Source organism: Mesoplodon bidens (assembly GCF_964165515.1).
Source record: "Mesoplodon bidens genome assembly, chromosome: 4".
Classification (NCBI taxonomy): domain Eukaryota; kingdom Metazoa; phylum Chordata; class Mammalia; order Artiodactyla; family Ziphiidae; genus Mesoplodon; species Mesoplodon bidens.
The window spans coordinates 63,299,975-63,319,781 of NC_138160.1; the positions used below are offsets into that span (position 1 = coordinate 63,299,975).

The 19,807-nt window shown below is 32.4% G+C and overlaps 1 protein-coding gene across 2 annotated transcripts in view; it reads right to left on the minus strand.

Moving 5' to 3' along the window:
- The window catches only part of AP3B1 (adaptor related protein complex 3 subunit beta 1), a 267,388-nt gene that overhangs the window by 170,502 nt on the left and 77,079 nt on the right, over nt 1-19,807 (minus strand). For both annotated transcript variants that reach the window (XM_081231538.1, XM_081231537.1), the window contains exons 6-7: nt 18,779-18,845; nt 9,765-9,947 (exon numbers count right to left, since the gene is read on the minus strand). In XM_081231538.1, the coding sequence (XP_081087664.1) occupies nt 9,765-9,947; nt 18,779-18,845 (250 nt within the window). The remainder of the gene's footprint in view (nt 1-9,764; nt 9,948-18,778; nt 18,846-19,807) is intronic.

Sequence of the window (19,807 nt, forward strand, 5' to 3'; positions counted from 1 at the left end):
TCTAGTTTTGACTACTTTTTGTTTGTTTTTTGTTTGTTTGTTTGTTTTTTGCGGTACACGGGCCTCTCACTGTTGTGGCCTCTCCCGTTGTGGAGCACAGGCTCCGGACACGCAGGCTCAGCAGCCATGGCTCACAGGCCTAGCCACTCCGCGGCATGTGGGATCTTCCCGGACTGGGGCACAAACCCGTGTCCCCTGCATTGGCAGGCAGACTCTCAACCACTGCGCCACCAGGGGAGCCCTTGCCTATTTTTGATCATCCTATAGAACACCTTTAGCTGCTGGTTTTCAAAATAATTTCCCAGAGAGTTAATCTGATCAAGGTATTCCATCAATGGAAGCGGAAACTGTAAGTCCATGAAGTATATCTCAGCCGCAGGTCAGATGTCTTCATGCTTTTTATGTGAAAGTAAACCTTTCTCATATAACCATCTACACCCCACTTTCCTCATATTTCCCATTACTTCACATTAGCCAGAACTGTGTTATATGCCCATTCCTAAACCTATCACCTACAAGGGGAATGTAATTAACATTAGACTAGTTTAGGCTGGGAAGCAACATAGCTTCTGCAAAGACACCTGGGTGCTCAATCCCTGTAGAAAATCTGTCTGCAAGGAAGAAGACCTGTTTGCATAGGGGTTGTCTGCTGGAGACAATCAACAGTGTCTGCCACTTTCTCTATACCACCTAGACAACAATGCAATAGCAGAATCTGTCTGACGTAACCATTTTGGAACTCTGGAGTCTATCGAAGGCTTGCAACTTCCAGTAGGACTGCAGTAATTTTAAGATATGTATCAGAAACTTAAAGTCTTGTATATATACAGCTAAATGAATAATAGAATAAAATTGACTGTTTTAAATTACCACATTATTAGATTACATAAAATCATAATCTCTTCTGAGATGAATATAGAAAACTACTAAGCAGCAAAATCACAAATTTAAAAATTAAATAACTGACTTGTCAGAAGATAAATTCAATATTAATCATATTTACTCCTTTATGCTACAGTAATAAGACTAACACAGAGAAAAATATAAGGAAATAAATGGACTATAAGGTCAAGAAAACACAATGATATAAATATCCATGACAGAATGTCAAGGAGAAAAGCACAGTGGAAAAAGGACAGACATCAGAGGAGGGCAGCAGAATTCATCACATTTCTTAATGTCTTAAGCTCTAAGTTTCTCCTCCTAAAATTCATTTAGTACCCGTTAAAATTCATAAAATACTTTTAATACTGTGAACATTTTGGGGCTACTAGGTAAATATGGTGAGAGAAAGACAGAAGACAGAATTTCTTTCCCCAATATAAATAATATGCGGAAAATTAAAACTAGCAAAAATAAGTCAGTGGAGAAAGAAACAAGAAGAGAAACACAATCTAATGGCATAAACTTTTTTTAAAGTTTTTTTTTAAAAAGAAAAGACTCTAGAAAAACATATTCCTCACTTCTTGAGACTGTTCATGATTAACCTTTGCCTGCTAGACAGAAGAAAACTGAGGGGTTATTCTTACCTTTCATCCTACTTGGGGTGGGGGGGGGGGTGAGGGAGGTTGGCAGTGGAAACAGGTGATGAGGAGAAGCAGGTGGGAGAGTAAACAACAAGCCTGTCTCTCTCTGAAAGAACTGATGATTCTGGGGCAACACTGCCCAATAGAAACTTCTGTGATATCAGAAACATTTTATATCACACTATCCAACACTGTAGGCACTAGCCTCGCATGACTACTGAACCCTTAATGTGGGGCCAGTGCAACTGAGGAAGTGATTTTCAATTTCAGTTAATTTAAGTTTAAATAGCCACATGTGGCTAGCAATTACCATATTGGACAGGAGAATTCTTGGGTTAAACAATGAATAAGAAAGAACAATTTAAAGTTCAAGAAAAATTCTCCATAGGAACATAGTAGGTGGCATCAATGTCACTATAGGACATTTAAGAAAGGTCCCGAAGAAGTGCTCAAGTATTCTGAAAACGACATCCATCTCTGCTAAGACTGAATGTACTATCCCACAAATTACTCCTTTCCCCAAATGCCCTAAGGCTACTAAACAAAAAGGAATAAGGCACAAAATACCCACAATCAGATTGAAACTGAGAGGAAGAAACAAACTGTCTTTAGGTGTGCTGGGACAGAATGAATAAGTCACACTATATCAGAACAAATAAAATGTCTATACCAGCACTTCCCAAGTAGTTGCAATATGAAAAGAGCATAATAACTGTGCAATACATTCACAGCACAAAAGGGGGGGAAAAACATGCAAAAAACAAAGAAATCATTCTGGAAGAAAATCCTCCATATATCAAAAGAAATTCTCCAGCAAGTTACTAAGAACATGAACTCAAAAAAACCACATGTTCGAACCACAGAATAAAGGAAATATAAGATTTAAACCTGAGTAAAGAAACTTAAAGATGAAAGCTGTATCATTACCAAATTAAATAAAAACTATAAATAACAGATTAGATCACTGAAAATCAAATTACTGACAGAAAAAAAAAGACTGGAGATAAAGGAATACAAATAAAAAGACAAACATTAAAGCAATTTTTTAAAGAGGTGACAGATACAGTAGGCAAAGATTATAAAATAGAATAATTGGTATTCCTGAAGCATATAATTGACAAATGGAGTATGAAAAAAAGTTTGAATATCAAATTTAAAAATTCAAACATAAAAGGCAATTCCCTAAAATAAAGGAAGAAGTGAATATACAGAGCATATAAAATGATCCACACTGAGAGGCAACCTTGCTAATCTTCAAACTATTTTAAGAAAAAAAAACCCAAAAAACAGATTTTTGAGAATACAAACAAAAAAACCAAGTTACCTGCAGAAAAGAAAAATCTGTGGCTACAGAGCTCTCAAAAGGTATCCCAACATTTATATCCAACGAAGAAGTCAAGTGTAAAAGTAGCAAGACATTTCAAACATATAAGGCCTAAGAGAATACTGATCCAAGAGTCCAGGCAAAATATCAAGTGTGAGAGTGACACTGCAAAGTCTCAAAATTTTATCTCTAATCTACCCATTCTTAAGAAGGTACTGGAAGATGTTCTCCATTCAGGAAGACCAAAAAAGAAGACATTGGGGAGACGAAGGCCTAAGAAATAGAGGATTTAGCACAGAAAAGAGAAGAAATTATGTTCCAGAACAACAGCTGTGTAGCAAGCCTAGCAAGCAATCAGGTTAGAAAAGGAGGGTAAAGCCTCCAGGAGAATGTCTCCTGGAAGAGTATGAAGTTATTGGAATACTGGATATATGACAACAGTACTAACTAGGACTGTGTTCAGCTATATATAACAGAAATATCAAGTTATCCATAAGGAGAACATTTTTTTTTCTCAGTACCATCCACTTTCAGAGTGTGGCTTCATCCTCATGCCTGCAAAATGGCTGCTGTACCTCTAATCATCACACATACATTCCAAGAAGAAACAATGAAAAAAGGCAAAGGGTAAAATATATATGTCAAGTAAGCCTGTCAGAAAAATAATAGCTTTCCTAGAATCTCTGCCAGAATATTTCTACAACTATCTCAATTTCTACAACTGGGTCATATAGCCATTGCCGACTCCAAGGGTGTTTGAGGAAGTTGGTTATTTTTAACTAGACTTATCACTACTCTGAACAAAAATCAGGATTCTGTTATTTAATAAGTGGAGTTGGAGAACTGATATTAGGTAGGCAACTAGCAGTATCTCAACAAATGCATATAAAATAATATTTGGAGAGGATTTAATTTTCTGATGGAGAATTTGGAGTGCTTTGTAATAGTGACATGATAAACTAGGCAAATTAAAAATGAGGTAATTTTTGATTCCAGGAAGAACTTAAAGTTCCACAAAAAAGGAGATGAAAATGTTACTATACAGCATAAATAATATTCATAGTCATAATTAAATGAACAATAAACACTGGTTGAAAAACTGTAATACAATTATATTGCAAAGATGGAACAGAGAAAATGGAAGCACACGGTAATACAATAGAAGAATGCCAAATCCTCCATTTCTATAATTGAAAGTCATGTCTAAAATTGATAAATCAAGAATCAGCAATATATGTATATTACTCAGAAATGGAGAAAGTTAAATGCACACAAATATACAAAAACCTAAGAGAATTTGAAGGAGCTAATTCAGGCATGGGAAAAGGTGGGATAGGAAAGTGTTGTTTCTTATAAGCCTCGTATTATTTAACTTCTTTTTTTAAACCACATACATGTTACTTGAATAAAATTTTAAATGTTTCTTTAGAAAAGAAACTATGTAAGTTTAAAAAACCCAATCAAAAATAAACTATAAACAACAAAAAGAATAAGCAAACTTTAAGATAAATGCTCCATAACCAATGCAGGGAGCAGAGACCTCATTTCAATATCAGCACATGGTCCATAGTTTCCCATTAAACTGCATACTGAACCCTTCCTTCGTCAATAGTTGCCTGAAAGAGTAAGCTAAAAACTTTTTTATTTGCATTGTAAAGCACGAATTCTACCACAACTCTTCACTATTTTGTTTTTTAAAAATTCCACAGAATAGCAAGTAAGATTCAAAAACAGCCCATTAGTAAGACAAAATACAAAATTTATTTTACAAAGAAAGTTAACCCATAAAGAAAATTTAAAAAATAAAAAATAATCTCTAACACTTGGGTCCTCTAAAACAGGGCCTAGATGTGGAGTTTAGAGTCTATTCCCAAAATATTTTTGTACTTGCAGAAAATTGCTAATCAAGAAGTATGTACATGAATTTTGTGTTCTGATGGGTTCTTATTTTATAGCTACCCTTGAAAAACTTAAGAAACGTATCTTAAAAATACTTGAAAGAAAATTGTAAACTTGGAACTTTCATACACCTATATAAGGTTTTAAAATTGAAATAGATATAATGAGAGGAAGAAAAGTAAAATCATCATTTTCAATTTCAAAATGACATACATATTCCCACCAGAATGTTATTACCTAGATTCATATGCTAAAAAGTAACTGTGAACATACAGAATTTTAAGTTCTAAATTAGTGAAGTAAAATATTTTGATAATTCTTGCAAAACCATCACATCCTAGAGGAAGTTCAACTTTAATTCATAAAATTAAAGACATTCTTGTCAGGCCCAGTTTCACTTCAGTTTATAATTAATGCCACTACTGTTTTTTTTAATCACTCTTAAAATTTACTTGGTTTTTTTATAACATTTATTTTTAAAAATCTATTACTTCTATAAAAGCAACTTTAGACTTAGAGACTTACATTTAGGCTTCAAGTATTCTCCTACAATAGGCTTGAATGATACAAAGAAAACATTTAAGTAATTTTATATCCTTGAAAATTATACAAAGTTGACCTAGAATTTTAAAAAAGCCACTTGGACTGCAAAGAGTAAGGTAAATTTAAGAAAATAAAAATGCAAATATGCATTTTAGCAGTCTCTTGAATTTATTAACCTAAAAGGTTTAATTTCCATTTTCCTGCATCAGCTGTATTTATAAAATGTCGTGCCCTATAAACAACGCTGTTATTTTCTATAGTCAAGCACCCTCTTAACAAATCTTCTCATTAATATGTAAATTCAAAGTCAATCGGTCTTCTCCCTGACAGCCCGATGAATTCCTAGTGCACTGTATAATCGGCTTTGACTTGGCATCCACTATTTATCATCAAAGATGTCAGTTAGAAAAATTATGGAAAATGCACTGCAATTGATATGACTGCAATCTACTTTGTCAACACTTAATTGTTCCTCAAATCATACATTTACATATAAACAGGCTAAGTACTGATCTATAATGATGCAAATAAACTAAATTAAAAATCTCTTCTGCCCCTGAAGAAGCTTGTTTGTATATGATGTGTTCATTTGAGGACTTACTGACAAAAGCATGTATATCAGCTCATCTCAAAAAGTACTTCTACCAATTTTCAATTCCTCAAAAAAAACAATTTTGCTACCCTTCAAGCGTATGAACACAAACAAATGTTTTAAAGAATTCAATGAGAAACATAATTTTTCTCTTTGAAAAGCAAATGTAATTATGGTTGTTAGCTAACTGCAATGTCTGAGCACTAAGGATTGGGGAGGGGGCTTCAAAATTAGCTTTGACTAGAACACGATAAGCACTCAGAAATTTATTAAAGTGAGCAAAAATATATTTTAATTTAAATGTCACGAGTGAACAGATATAAAGGAAAGAATGTTGACCTAGGGATTAGATTATTCTGTTTATATTTCTGGCTCCACCTTTTATAAGCAATATTACCTTAGGTGAGTAATTAAAATCTATACATCTCAGTTTTGTCACCTATAAAATGGGTATAATAATTCGCACTGCCCTATCTCAAATAAAATAGAACATAAGAAAATACACCAAAATAATAATTTGCTAAATATTAAGTATCATAGTATTACTCTTCACATTTTCTTAGTACTTAAAAAGAGAAACCTCTTGATTTTAATGAATTCGGTATTTATTATTTTAGGTAACAAGTCAATGAATTATTTTAGTGAGTTTTCTCACTCGTAAATCCTTTCTCTTCAAGGTAAATGGCTCTTTATACATCATAAAATGGTGTTTACATAGCATTTATGCAAGTGACTTCTGCCTTATGTAAAGAGATGGGATGCTAGAATGAACCCCCTTCTATTCTGCTAATTCTGTGAAAAAAACACATTCAAGTGTTGATGATTAAGAGACATAAAAGGATATTAACAACTCAGCACTAACTCTGCTGGAGTACTGTTCCAATTTCTTTCTATTCTATAATACTTTAACAGTTCTTTACTCCATTGTATGCTTTTTACAACATGCGAAGTGAAGAATGAAAGCAGATATAAATGCTGAATACTTCTCAGTTTCTTCCAGGTATGGTCAAACTTTGCTTTAGAAATTGGCAAACTGAATCATAAAGTTAAAATCACCCTGCCTAGTCCTAAAAAGTTGGATGCAACTTGAAGTCTAGGCCAAAAAGTCCCCAAGACTATAAGTGGCTGGACTGCTCATTCTAAAGTTTCTCCATTAAACAGAATTAACAGCTAGTCACAGAGATGGGTTAACTGAAAGAGTGAGCGTGGACATAGTCTAAATTATGATAATCCACCTGAACTTTCATTTTATAAAATATATTTGCACCAAAAGTCTTACATCTTTGACAATCCCTTATTTCTAACACTACAATAAAGGATGACACTTTCAAATCTTTCCCTCTGGTACTTAACAGAACACATATGTATACAAGGAGACACAAGCCTGTTATCCTGATTATTTTGGAGTCAACCGATATCATTTTTTTAAATAGCTTTATTGGAGTCCGATATCATTTTAAATCAATAAATAAAGTGAAATGTATTATTCAAAGTAAAATCTATAACCACCAAAACAAGTGAAATTCAGTGGTTGCCAGTAATTGTCTCTAAGGGATCAACCAAGAGTTATGAGAAGGAAGACTTATTTTTTATTTCACCATGTGCTTGAATTGCTTCTGTAACTAAAAAAAAAAATACATATGATTATAGTTAGCTACACCCTTATAAATGTTCTACTGAAGTGGTTTTCTTTCTTTTCCTTCCTTAAGCCAAGGAGTCTTTCTCAAAGGGAAATCATATGCAAAGCTGCCTATGAAAGGCAAGCAAAGGTGAAGTTGCTCCATTGGAATGGTGGCAAGAGCCAGAGAGTTGCACACTCGAGAATGTCACTGCCCCCCGTGGTTGCTCCTGCGGCAGTGCTAGCTTCCTGAGGACAGCTGCGCACTCGGAAGCCACAAAATTCGTCTACTAACCACATAATTTAGAATAATGCCAAAGTCAGATTGCAAATAAATGGCAAAGAAATGATTTAGCACAATTCCAGTGTACCCAGGACAATGATCAGACTTCATCTCGTGTTTGTAAAAATTAACGTTCACAGAGCTACATGTGAAACACAAAGAATGCATTATAGTACCAATTTTAAAAACTATCTGTCGAAAGAATAAATATATATGTTAGTGTAGAATTTAACTCTCCTGCTTTGTGCGTAGCTTTAAAAACTAATTTTATCTAAAATAAGATGAAACAAAATTCAAGGAACAGAAACACAAACAGACAAAGTACAAAAACAGAGATTTTAAAGTCTACTTTTAGAAGATAAGGTAAGGAAAATACATTTTTTAAACTCCAGTTTCTATATAATGATAAAGCAGGGATCACTTGCATACAGCTACTGAAGATGATTTGATGACGACAGGAAAGTAAAATTAAAAATTTTAAATAGAGACAGTGGCTAGATAACATAAAATTACCTACAATCTTACACAATAGGAAAAAAATATATCTGAAGAGCACTCTGGAAAGGAACTGGCTGAAATCAAACAGATGGCTATTAGCAACAAAAATCTCTCTTCAAAGTTACCACTGACACAAAAGGGTCAAGACACTTGCAGCATGGACATGTTGCTTAATCCAGCAAAAGTGCCATCAAAAGTTTACTTCGTTCAATGATAAAATTTCATCAATCTAAGAGCCCTATGTGGTATTAGACTTTTACATACGAATACTTTAAAACATACTTTGAATTTTAAGTAGAATAACCCAATCACTTTTTAAATACTAAAATTAAGATAGAGTCAATATTACAGATAGCCTTCTGGATAAAGATATATTTTTAAAATTTTAAATACTTTTTAATACTAATGATACTTAGTAAAGGCAGAAAACATTGATGAATATTTTAAACATTTAAACTCCTTAAATATCTGAAAACTTGACATGTCACCTAAAGCAAGAATCACAAACATTTTTCCATTTTATATACATTTTTCTCTCACTTTAATATTATTTCTAATTAACAAAAGCAATTAGTACTGAACACTCAATCAAAGCCTATTCATAAGTTTGTATAAAAAACACTATGACATAATTGGGAGATATCTGGTCTTTTACTTTCTATACTGCTTTTAAAATCTATAATACTGCTTTTTAAAAAGACAAAAAAGAAATATCACAAGATTAGAATGAATGAGAGTGCTATTCTTGTAATATTTAATGATTTCTTTAAACAACTTAAAGCTTACACTTAAATCTTAGATATACACTGAGACATCTTTATTGCAAACTGTGTAATAAAGCTTTCTAAATTGTTAATATAATGAAAAGAATAAGGTATGCTTCTAATGTTAATCTGCACGAAGAAAACAAATAACTTCACTGTAAGGTATACTTAATTATTAATTTTACTAAAATTCTACCAGCTTAAGTGAAAAAAAAGTAAAACAAACATTTTAGAAATTTAAAACTACAAAAAAGTAGTTTAAAAGTTCAACAATAATTTATCTGTAAAGGTGAGAAATTATCTTAGGTATAAATTCACATATGTTAGAGTCACATTACCTACTTCACAAGTAAGTACCTGGAACAGCTGGGTCTCAAAGGTGTGAAACTGACTAATAACCAAAAATATCCATGATCTGGCAATGTCACTGCAAACATCATATCATGCTGCCACTCCTAACAAGGGGCTCTTGCCAGGCCTCATACTGAAAGTTTATACACTATGTCATTAAATATGCGTCAATCAGTGCCAAAACAACGAACAATTATCCTTGCATTTATATTGGTTTCCTGCTTTCCAAAAGAACATGAGAAAAATTAGTCCTCCTTAAACATGCAGACTTCTATATTTCTCTACTCTTAATTTTTTGTACACATGTTAAAAAACTCATCCATTTTCTTATTATAATTTTTAAGTGTAAGATTATTCAACACTTACCTCTTTCCAAGGACTGACAAACTGTGTACGAGCATATCGAGTTAGCATGTGGATTATGACAACCTGCCCCCACTCTTCTACATCAACTAGTAAATTACACAGCTTGCGGTAATTCTTGTGAATGAGATCTATTCTATCCGGGCATACTTCTTCAAAAGCCATGACAACACTGCCAGCCACCAACTAGAAAATAAAGAAATAGTAACTCATTAAAAAATGTGTTCCTTCCATCAAGGATTCCACTCAGGCATTATAGAGATGTAATCGGTGTTATGGCAATCAATATTAAAAGTATTCAGTCATTTGATTAATAAAATGTTCATGTTTGAATAACAAATTTTGAAGAGTCACTCCCTCAAAGAATAACTTTGATAGCTGTAACATGTCTGAAAAACGAATACTTTTCTAAAGTATTTGAATTAGAAGTATTAGCATTAAAAAATCATAATATTTTTTATCTCATCACATAAAATTTCAACAAATTGTTCACATATGGATTAGACATATTAAGCATGCACAGTTTTCATTTTTAAAGCTTACCTGAACTCTAATCTAAAGATTCATTATTTAGTACAATAACAAGGACCGTATCATGTCAGTTTAAAATGAGAATGACCACAATTCCACAATGAACTTATCTTAAAGCATGTGAGGACCTCATAAATGTCTTTAGTATAAAAATACTTTAAAATCTTACACACTTTAATCAACCTGTTAATTTTTACCGATATAATTTATTTACAAGGAAAAAATACTGGCTAAAATTTTAGAACATTATTATTACTTATATAATAATGTGTATAAATTGAAATAATATATTACCAACAAAAGGTAGCTTTCTCCAAGACCAGTTAATGAAACATAAATGTTGTTTTTGGAATTGCCATGTTTTTGCTAAGTGATGAAATTAAGATTTCTTTGGTATGAATATACAAGCTAAGCAGAATATATAATATACAAATATTTTTATATAGGTACACTGGTATGTCTGCTGTTAGCCCACAATATAATATGGTTTTGAAAAAATAAATTAATATCATATTCTTTCTGAACACTAGGGATCTTCATTTTAGTATCTAAAATTTCCCCAACGTCTTAAAATAAGCAATTAAATAGAAATATAACTTACTGAAATGGTACTTTTTGAAAAATATTAGATACAATGATATTCATATTTTTAGTGTTTAGTGTCCCTCTACTTGGCTGACATTTAGTTTATTAATGTGCAACCAACAATACAATTGAAAGAAAACAGCTCAGAATATAGACTTGCTATTATGCTAAACAAGTTTCCAGTCCTGTGGGGATTTTATGAATTACCAATCAGTATAAACGTGAAGCTGCATTTATTGACTCCAGCCCTGCCCATGTACTGGTGCCTGCTGGTCCCAGCATGTATGCACCTCAATCGAAAAAGCAAAGAATTGATTATTTGTGTGAACTAAATAAAAATGTATTATATGTATAATTTTCTATGTGCTATTGATATGGGAAGGAAGTTATGTTTGTGTTTTCAACACCACATTTTGATGTCTTCTGCACAAATCACTCTTCAGAAATTATATTCTGTGATAATCATATTTCTAAAAGATCAGAATTATCATTTAAAAATCTCTTAAAACAACTAAATTTATGACATCAAACTATAGAGTAACACAGTATTTGTGAAATACATTTATATTTATATATGTCAATCTTATATTAAGATATATTTTTTAATTGGCAAGGGTGCTAAGGTACAAAAATAAATAATACCACTTAGAATAAAATAATCTATGAAATTGAAATGGGAATTCAACAAAGTTTCAATTTAAGGAATGCTATGTAAAATCAAGTTATTCTGGCCAAACCTAGAGATTATCTTTCTCAAATATGTTTAGACACCAAACAATTAAAAGGAAAATCAGCTCCCACATGGTACTAAATTTATCAAACCAAGAGCTACAGGTACAAAATAGTTCTAAAGTATTAACAAATAACATGAAAATGAAAGAAAATAATTAACTACTTAAGTAAAGATAAAGTTCATGGAAACAAAAAAAATAGGAAGAACATAAAGAAAAGAACTTTTACAAAATAAAACTGATGATTTTAGATATTTCATTATATGGTTTTAACAAATGACTCTAGCTTAAACACTGCCAGAAGAATTGATTATTCTGGTGTATTCAATATTCAATATTCTATACAACTTACAGAATTAAAATAAAACGATCTACTCAGATTTAAAAAACAAAAATATTGGTTTCCCAAAAACAGACAGTTAATTTCCATCTCACTGTGTCAATAGTAGCTTTTTATATAAGGGGAAAAATAAATCACTCCAACAAAACTAGCAATGAACTCATCAAATTCAAATGCAGTTTTCCATTTATGTATTTTTTATATTAAAGCAATAAACATGGTTCATTTATCTTCCCTTGGTTGTCACGTTTTTCTGTGCTGTTGCTATGAACTTCAGCCATTAGCTGTGCTCCAAGGTAAACTACATGAACCATCAACAAAAGTGACACTCCATCTATGGAGTTCATATTTTCACCAGATTATCTATGCTAGTTGACAAGCTGGTAATGAAAAAAATCACACTAAGCAAATGGTTCCTCTAATAACAATAAATTTTCTATAAAATTATGAAGGGTACAAAACGTTTCCTTGCATCTATTTTGTCATGAATTCTAATTAACGTTGCAAAAACCTGAGAGTGCTGGGTCATCACAAGAAGTGCATCAAGGTTTGATTGATAATATGGTGTAAGTTGGCCAATGCAGCCAAGATTTTCTTCTCTTAAATTAATGGCCATCCAACTTGCCCTAATCATACAGCCCAAATGATATTCCCCTTCTTATTTCAATTTTCTTGAGGCATAGAAAATGGGAAAGATCAGTCATTTATCTTCTAATAGCTGGATAATAGATTTAACACAATAAAACATCTGCACAAACGAAGAGGTGTGTTTTTTTGCCCACAATAGTGAAGCTTTTACCAACATTAAACCAATAACTTATAAAATGGTGTCTTACCCTCACAGCTTAGCTATGAACTACCAATATATTCACTAAACATCATTTTGTAACTAAATTAAGAAGAAACTGTCATTAAAAAAATATAAATAAACAACTCAGATTTTCAGTAGGCACTGACCTAATTTGTTTTCCTAAGAAACTGTTTTCTATTAGAAAGTTAAATGCTACAAAAGGATTTCTTTAAAATTAACCTGAAAGGAAAAGGAAATAAACACCTTTTGAGGTGTTCTAAATAAAAGAAAGCTTATTTTGCTCAACAAGTATGAATTTCTACATTTTAAAGAAAAACAAGAGAAAGTATTATAAATTTTAAAAAGGAATTTATACCTGAACATTAGGAAAGGTTTTCAATAAAGAAGAAAAGTGTTTAGGATATGTTAAATAGAGAAAATATGATGAAAATGATAAATGTAGGAATATACAATAAAGAAATTATATTAAAAAAATCTTATAACAGTTGACTGTGTATGATCAAGGATAAATAAAATGTTCCCTTTCAATTATACTGACAATTGTAAGCTTCTACTATACCTTTTAAAATTTAGATACCTTCAGACAACAGTTATCTAAGTAACTCTAAAATGTTCTTCTAGTTACATTACCATAACTGTATTCCTAATCCCAAAGTGACCTATTTTGGGGAAAGGACTATTCATATGACAAGTACTGGTCTTTCTCCAGTAAAAGTGAACAACATTTCTATTATATTTTAATAAGCTTTTTATTTCTACCTTTCCTTAAAATGAGAATTATACAACTAATCTTCTTTGAGATCTCAATTTCAAGAAAATCTTCCTTTAGGCTAAAAGAAGCAACAGAAGGTATATCTCATAATCAACAGAGGTTAAAGAAAGAAAAGTTTTTAAACATGTTAACACCTTTCAAATTTATATTTATCAGTAGCAATAGCAATGTTATCATCATCATAATGATCCCAAGAAGCTCCTGCTGACAGCAAATAAATTCCTTTTCAAAATGTGGAAATAAATTAGACCTGGTTCATTTAATTAGGAAATTTTTAAACAAAAATGATTTAGGATTACTGATTTCAAATGTCAATGCTAACATTATTAATTACGGGAGGGGAGAAGAAATATAGCTGTATCCCTTCAATATATTATATGTGACAAGAAAAAGTAATAATAAAGATAAGATTCATAAATATCTATATAGATATCAGAATATTTTTAACCTTTCTACATCAAATTATAACCATACAAAGGAAAAAATTATCAGAAAGCATTCACAAAACATAATTAAATACTGGGTAGACAAGTTAATGGTACCTAGGGAAATCTGAATCTCTCAACCCAAACTCAGAAAAAGCAAAAAGATTAAAACTAAAGTTCTAAGCATAATTAAAATACAGAGAATCTCCAAACTTCGATTATACATAAGTAGAAAAATAAATCCTAAATCCCAGAGAGTTATCTTTCATGTATACATCATAAAACCTCACAAAGATCTACGACAGTCTGAAACAACTGCCTAGAACAAAGCAGACAGGAGTTAGTGGTGGGCAAAAGAGGGAACTAAAATCAAAGGCAGAGAGAAAGAAAGGACCCTAAGTGTGAAAATACTAAAAAAGATTCCTGGGAGATCAGAGCAGATACAGGGAAGAGACTTCAAAGGAGAATAAGATTCAATGAGGCTACCTTGGAAAGGTAAAGTTTCAAAAAGAAACAAGTTTAAAAAAGAGGTGGATGAAAAGGAGCACCTTAAAAACTGTAAGGTGACAGAAAAAAGAAATAAGAAGAGGAAATTTAGGCCCCTACAAGAAAAAAAAAAATCAGAATAATCTTAGGACATACACCCCTTCCTATGCATGTCCTCTCCACAAAAGCCATCTAATAAAAAATCATACTTTGCTATTCTGACAGAGAGGGTGCTCTTATACTAGGAATCATGCAAACTACCTCATATTCAAACCTCCAACCCTGTCCAAAGAAACGTAAAGATGCAAGTAATCTGTAAGTATTGAAAACAGAAAATGAAAATCAAGACAATTCAACTCATGAAAATTACCCACACAAAAATCAATGATGAAGCAAAACAACAACAACAACAAAAACCCAACTGTAACACAACACTTCAAAATGAATTAAGTTGCCTCAAAGAAGAATTTCAAGATCAGAAAAATGAACAGGAATCAGAAATTGAAAAACAGACAACAGAAATGAACTTTAAAAGACATCAGGAGGAAACAGAAGTTGAAACTAGAAAAGAAATAACCAGACATCATAATTAAGTTGCAAAGTGCCCCTGGCAGAAAACAGTTGAATAAAAATTTAGGAAGGGGCATTAAAGAAAAGTACAAAAAGAACCAAAGAATGAAAATGAGATAAAGAAGTAAAAAGGTTTAGAGAGATAATGGTTGAAATGTAAGACAGGCAAAGAAAATGCAACTTAGAGAAAATTGAAATCCCTGAAGAAGAAAAAGTAACAACTGAACAGAACTAATATTTAAAGCTTAAACAACAACAACAACAGTTTGCCAGAAATAATATAATTTCTAAATCTATATTTTAAAAAGCCTCACCGGGTACTAGGAAAAATATTGACCCATATCAACTAACCCTGAGACACCAGGTTAAACTATTATATTTCAAAGATAAAGAGAAAATCCTCAGGGTCAGCATCTTACTTAACACAGATACATTACAGGCATTTCCTTTAAACTAAAACAAGGCAAGGATGCCCACCATCTCCACTACTATTGAACACTGTACTGAAGTTATAAACCAATATAATTAGACAAGAAAAATTAAAGTCATAGGTATTGGAAAAGAGGAAGTAAAATTATCTGTTTGCAAATGATATGATTTATTTTCTAGAATAAAACAAATGGAGATTGAAAGATAAAACTAAATCAAACAATAAAAGAATTCAGTAAAGAAGCAGGATATAAAATTACCACACAGAAAATCAATAGCTTTCTTAAAGAACAATATAACAAGTTCAACCATACAATGATAAAGCGATTTCAATTTACAACAGCATTCATAGAAGTAAGGCTAACGATAAATATAACTCTAAACCAATATTTAACTCAATTAGTAGTCCCCATCTCAATACTCTTCGCAGAGTACATGCTAGCAATTCTGAAACAATACTTTATCTGCATTCTGGGACTGAGTAAATAAGTAAATATATTGTGGATAATGCAAGTCACATTTCTTAATGTTGGAAAGAAGGAAGTTACAAATATGAAAAGGTAGGACACTGGAAGGAACGTTGTGCTCTTGCTCTGGAATTAGAGAATTCAGTATAAACTACTGCTGTTTCATATGGATAGAAAAATAGATATAGGTGTTTTTTTAATTTTTAAAAAATAAATGTATCCTATATAACACTTTAGAAATGCAGAGTGCCTTATAAATGATAGACAGTCAAAGCTCCCAAAGGATCTACCTATGAACTCTGAGCATGACACAGACCATTTGGGAAGCAAAACACTGAAAGTAATAGAAAATACCTAATTACTATCACCAAGAATATTAACAAATTAATTCTCACAATTATTCAACAACTATTAAAGACCTACTATGAACAAGTACAATATTTTTTTCTACTGTATTTTGGAAATAAATGGTCAGAACCCAAGAACAGACATTCTAAATTTACAAAGAAATGGTATTCTTTACATTTCTTTTTGAGTCATTTGTTTCTTATTTATCCTTTTATGGTGTCAGGCACGTGCTGAGGGTTTTATATACAACAGCTCTTTCAACACAAACAAAAACTTTATACATGGGAAATTATAAGCCCTAAAAATTTGCAAGCTGAAACTTATGAAGGCTTAACACATAGCTACTAAGTGGTGGAACTTCAAACACAAATCCAATTCTGTTTAATTCCAAAGAAGGTAGTTTTTACCTGTGACATGCTATATCTTGTTAGACACGCACACGTTATATACGGAGATTTCATTTCTATGCCATACAACCAATTTCTTTTAGTTTATTATGTAGCAGAAATCATGGCAATCTACATTAAAACAAAGGATCTGTTTCTTACAGATCTTAGTATTCTCCACAGTACCTGGCAAATGTCTTCAACACAGAAGAAACTGAATTTTTTTTTATTATTACTAAAATCAAGTTAAGCACAATTATCAATAATATTGATTTCATATTTGGGTCTAGAAGGAGATAACAAGTATGCCATACAGAAGACAAAAAGGAATCAAATTTCTTTTCTCTGTCTTCATTATGCCAACCACTATAGAAGAAATGAAGATTTCTGCTACATTATAGACTAAAAGAAATTTGCTGAATGGCCTAGTCTCCAAATATAGTCTCAGGTAAATACAACATTTTCAAAAATACACAGTGAAAAAAATCATTAAAAGAATTAACATATACAACATATCCATTGAATACAAAAAAAAAAATCAGTGAAGAGGAATGAGGAACAAAAAAAAAGACCTAAGACTTAGAAAAACATAATGGCAGCTATAAATTCAACTGTATCAATAGTAACAATAAATGTCAGCTGATTAGACAATCTAATCAAAAGGCATACATCATCAGACTAGACTTAAAAAATGTATGTTGTCTACAGGAGACACACATTAAATAAAAAATACCAACAGGTTGAGAGTAAAAGGAGGGAAAAAGATATACCATGTAAACGGCAATTATAAGAAAGTTGTACTTAAATAGGACAAGATAGAATTTAAAACAAAAACTGTTACTAGAGATTGAGACATTTTACAATGACAAAAGGAAGGTAAAACATTTATAAATACAGATGCACCAAATACCAGAGCTCCTAAGTATATGAAGTAAACACTGACAGAATTGAAGGGAGAAATAGACAGCTCTATAGCAATAGTAGACTTCAACACTCTGCTTTCAACGAGCCACAAGAAAGAAGATCAACAAAGAAATAGAAGACTTGAACAACACTATAAACCACTTACACCCAAGAGACATCTACTGAACACTCCACTCAAAAAGAGCGGAATATATTGGGTTGGTCAAAAAGTTTGGTTGGGTTTTTCCATACCATCTTATGGAAAAACCCTAACGAACTTTTTGGCCAACCCAATACACTCCTCTCAAATACACACTGAGCATTCTCCAAGACAGACCATATGCTAAGCCATATAATAATAGCTATATGAGTCTAGTGGTTATTGTATCAGATAGCTGCTATATACAGATATACGTGCACCTGGGTGATACCATCCTAAGATGAGCTGGAATCCTTTTCCTGAATAGTTTTGAGCCATATATATAGGTGCAGAAGCCTCCATCAAAGATACCATTACACCAGCTCCTCCAGAGGTCTGCTCAGAGACCCCATGCATCACTATTTGTAGATCTCATTATGTCACTACACACAAAGAATAGGAGTGGAATAGGAAGGAGGAAGAGACATGTACATTCCCAAAAGATGGGAAATTTATCCAGTAAGATCATTCTACCGAGCCAATAAAACAGCATTATACATATGAAAACATTATAGTATTTAAGAAAAAAAAAATGCTTGTAATACTAAAACACACTCCTCTAATTTTTCATTATCTCTTTAATACTGAATACTCCATTTTAAAATAATTATTTGTTCCCAAGTGATTCAGCCTTTAAAAATCCTAATAAATCATTGCTTAAAATAAAAAAGCTGACCTTAAAAGCAGTCAACAATTTAGCCACAGGTTAAGAAAAGAATTTTCTTTCCCCAACTAAAATAAAAAAGCTGACCTTAAAAGCAGTCAACAATTTAGCCACAGGTTAAGAAAAGAATTTTCTTTCCCCAACTTTCTCTTCTTCAGATTCTAATGAAGAAACATGTAACAAACTAAAATTCCAAATGCAATCTTTCTCTTTACCTGGACATTTTTATTCTTCAAGGATTTTAATGAGCTCCATTAATATTTATACCATCTCAAAATCAATAAGAATAATTATATCAAATATACAACAGTAAAATGATACTATGTAAATAAAGCACAATTTTACTTGGACATAAAAAGATATTACTTACTGTGCTTTTATCCTTCAGAAGCTTTTCAATTATTTGAATTAACATTTCCTTCTGCTCTGGATCAAGGCTAAACCATAAAAAGAAAAAAATTTACATTAAGGTTTTTTTCCTTTAATTCTAACTTTAAATGAAGCTAATCATTTGAAGGACATTGAAAAATTTTTAAAGTGGGGGAGACTTATGTCTAGACAAAAATAAACAGAAAACAAATTTAAAGTGGAACGGGTTGATTTTTCCCACAGATGTGTCCTAATCTTTCTATCTAAAGTTGCTCATATTAATTAAACCCAGATACCAATACCGTTAAGAAAATAGTTAAAGAACAAATCCACTTCTTAAAAAGAAGTTGGAGGGCTTCCCTGGTGGCGTAGTGGTTGAGAGTCCGCCTGCCGATGCAGGGGATGTGGGTTCGTGCCCCGGTCTGGGAGGATCCCACATTCCGCGGAGCAGCTGGGCCCGTGAGCCATTGCCGCTGAGCCTGCACATCGGGAGCCTGTGCTCCACAATGGGAGAGGCCACAGCAGTGAGAGGCCCGCGTACCGCCAAAAAAAAAAAAAAAAAAAAAAAAGAAAAGTTGGAAAGCCTTAAGAAAGTAATTACAAGTAGATAAACCACAAAACCTTTTTTTTAACTGGGGGGAAAATCACAGGATAGCAATCATTTTTGAGCATGGACACATAATTGTCAAAAAGAAATATACAGAATTTCCAAATAAGAATTTTGTACCATTCTAGTTTACTGATAGAGACATGCATAATAAAACCTGCCATCTAAAACCAAGAAATATAAACAAAGGCCCACATACGCACAGAATTGACAGATGCATCTAAACAGCAGCTGTAAGCACTGAAATCTTGTTAATAATATAATTTCTGGGGCTTCCCTGGTGACGCAGTGGTTGAGAGTCCACCTGCCGATGCAGGCGACACGGGTTCATGCCCCGGTCCGGGAAGATCCCACATGCCGCGGAGCGGCTGGGTCCATGAACCATGGCCGCTGAGCCTGTGCATCTGGAGCCTGTGCTCCGCA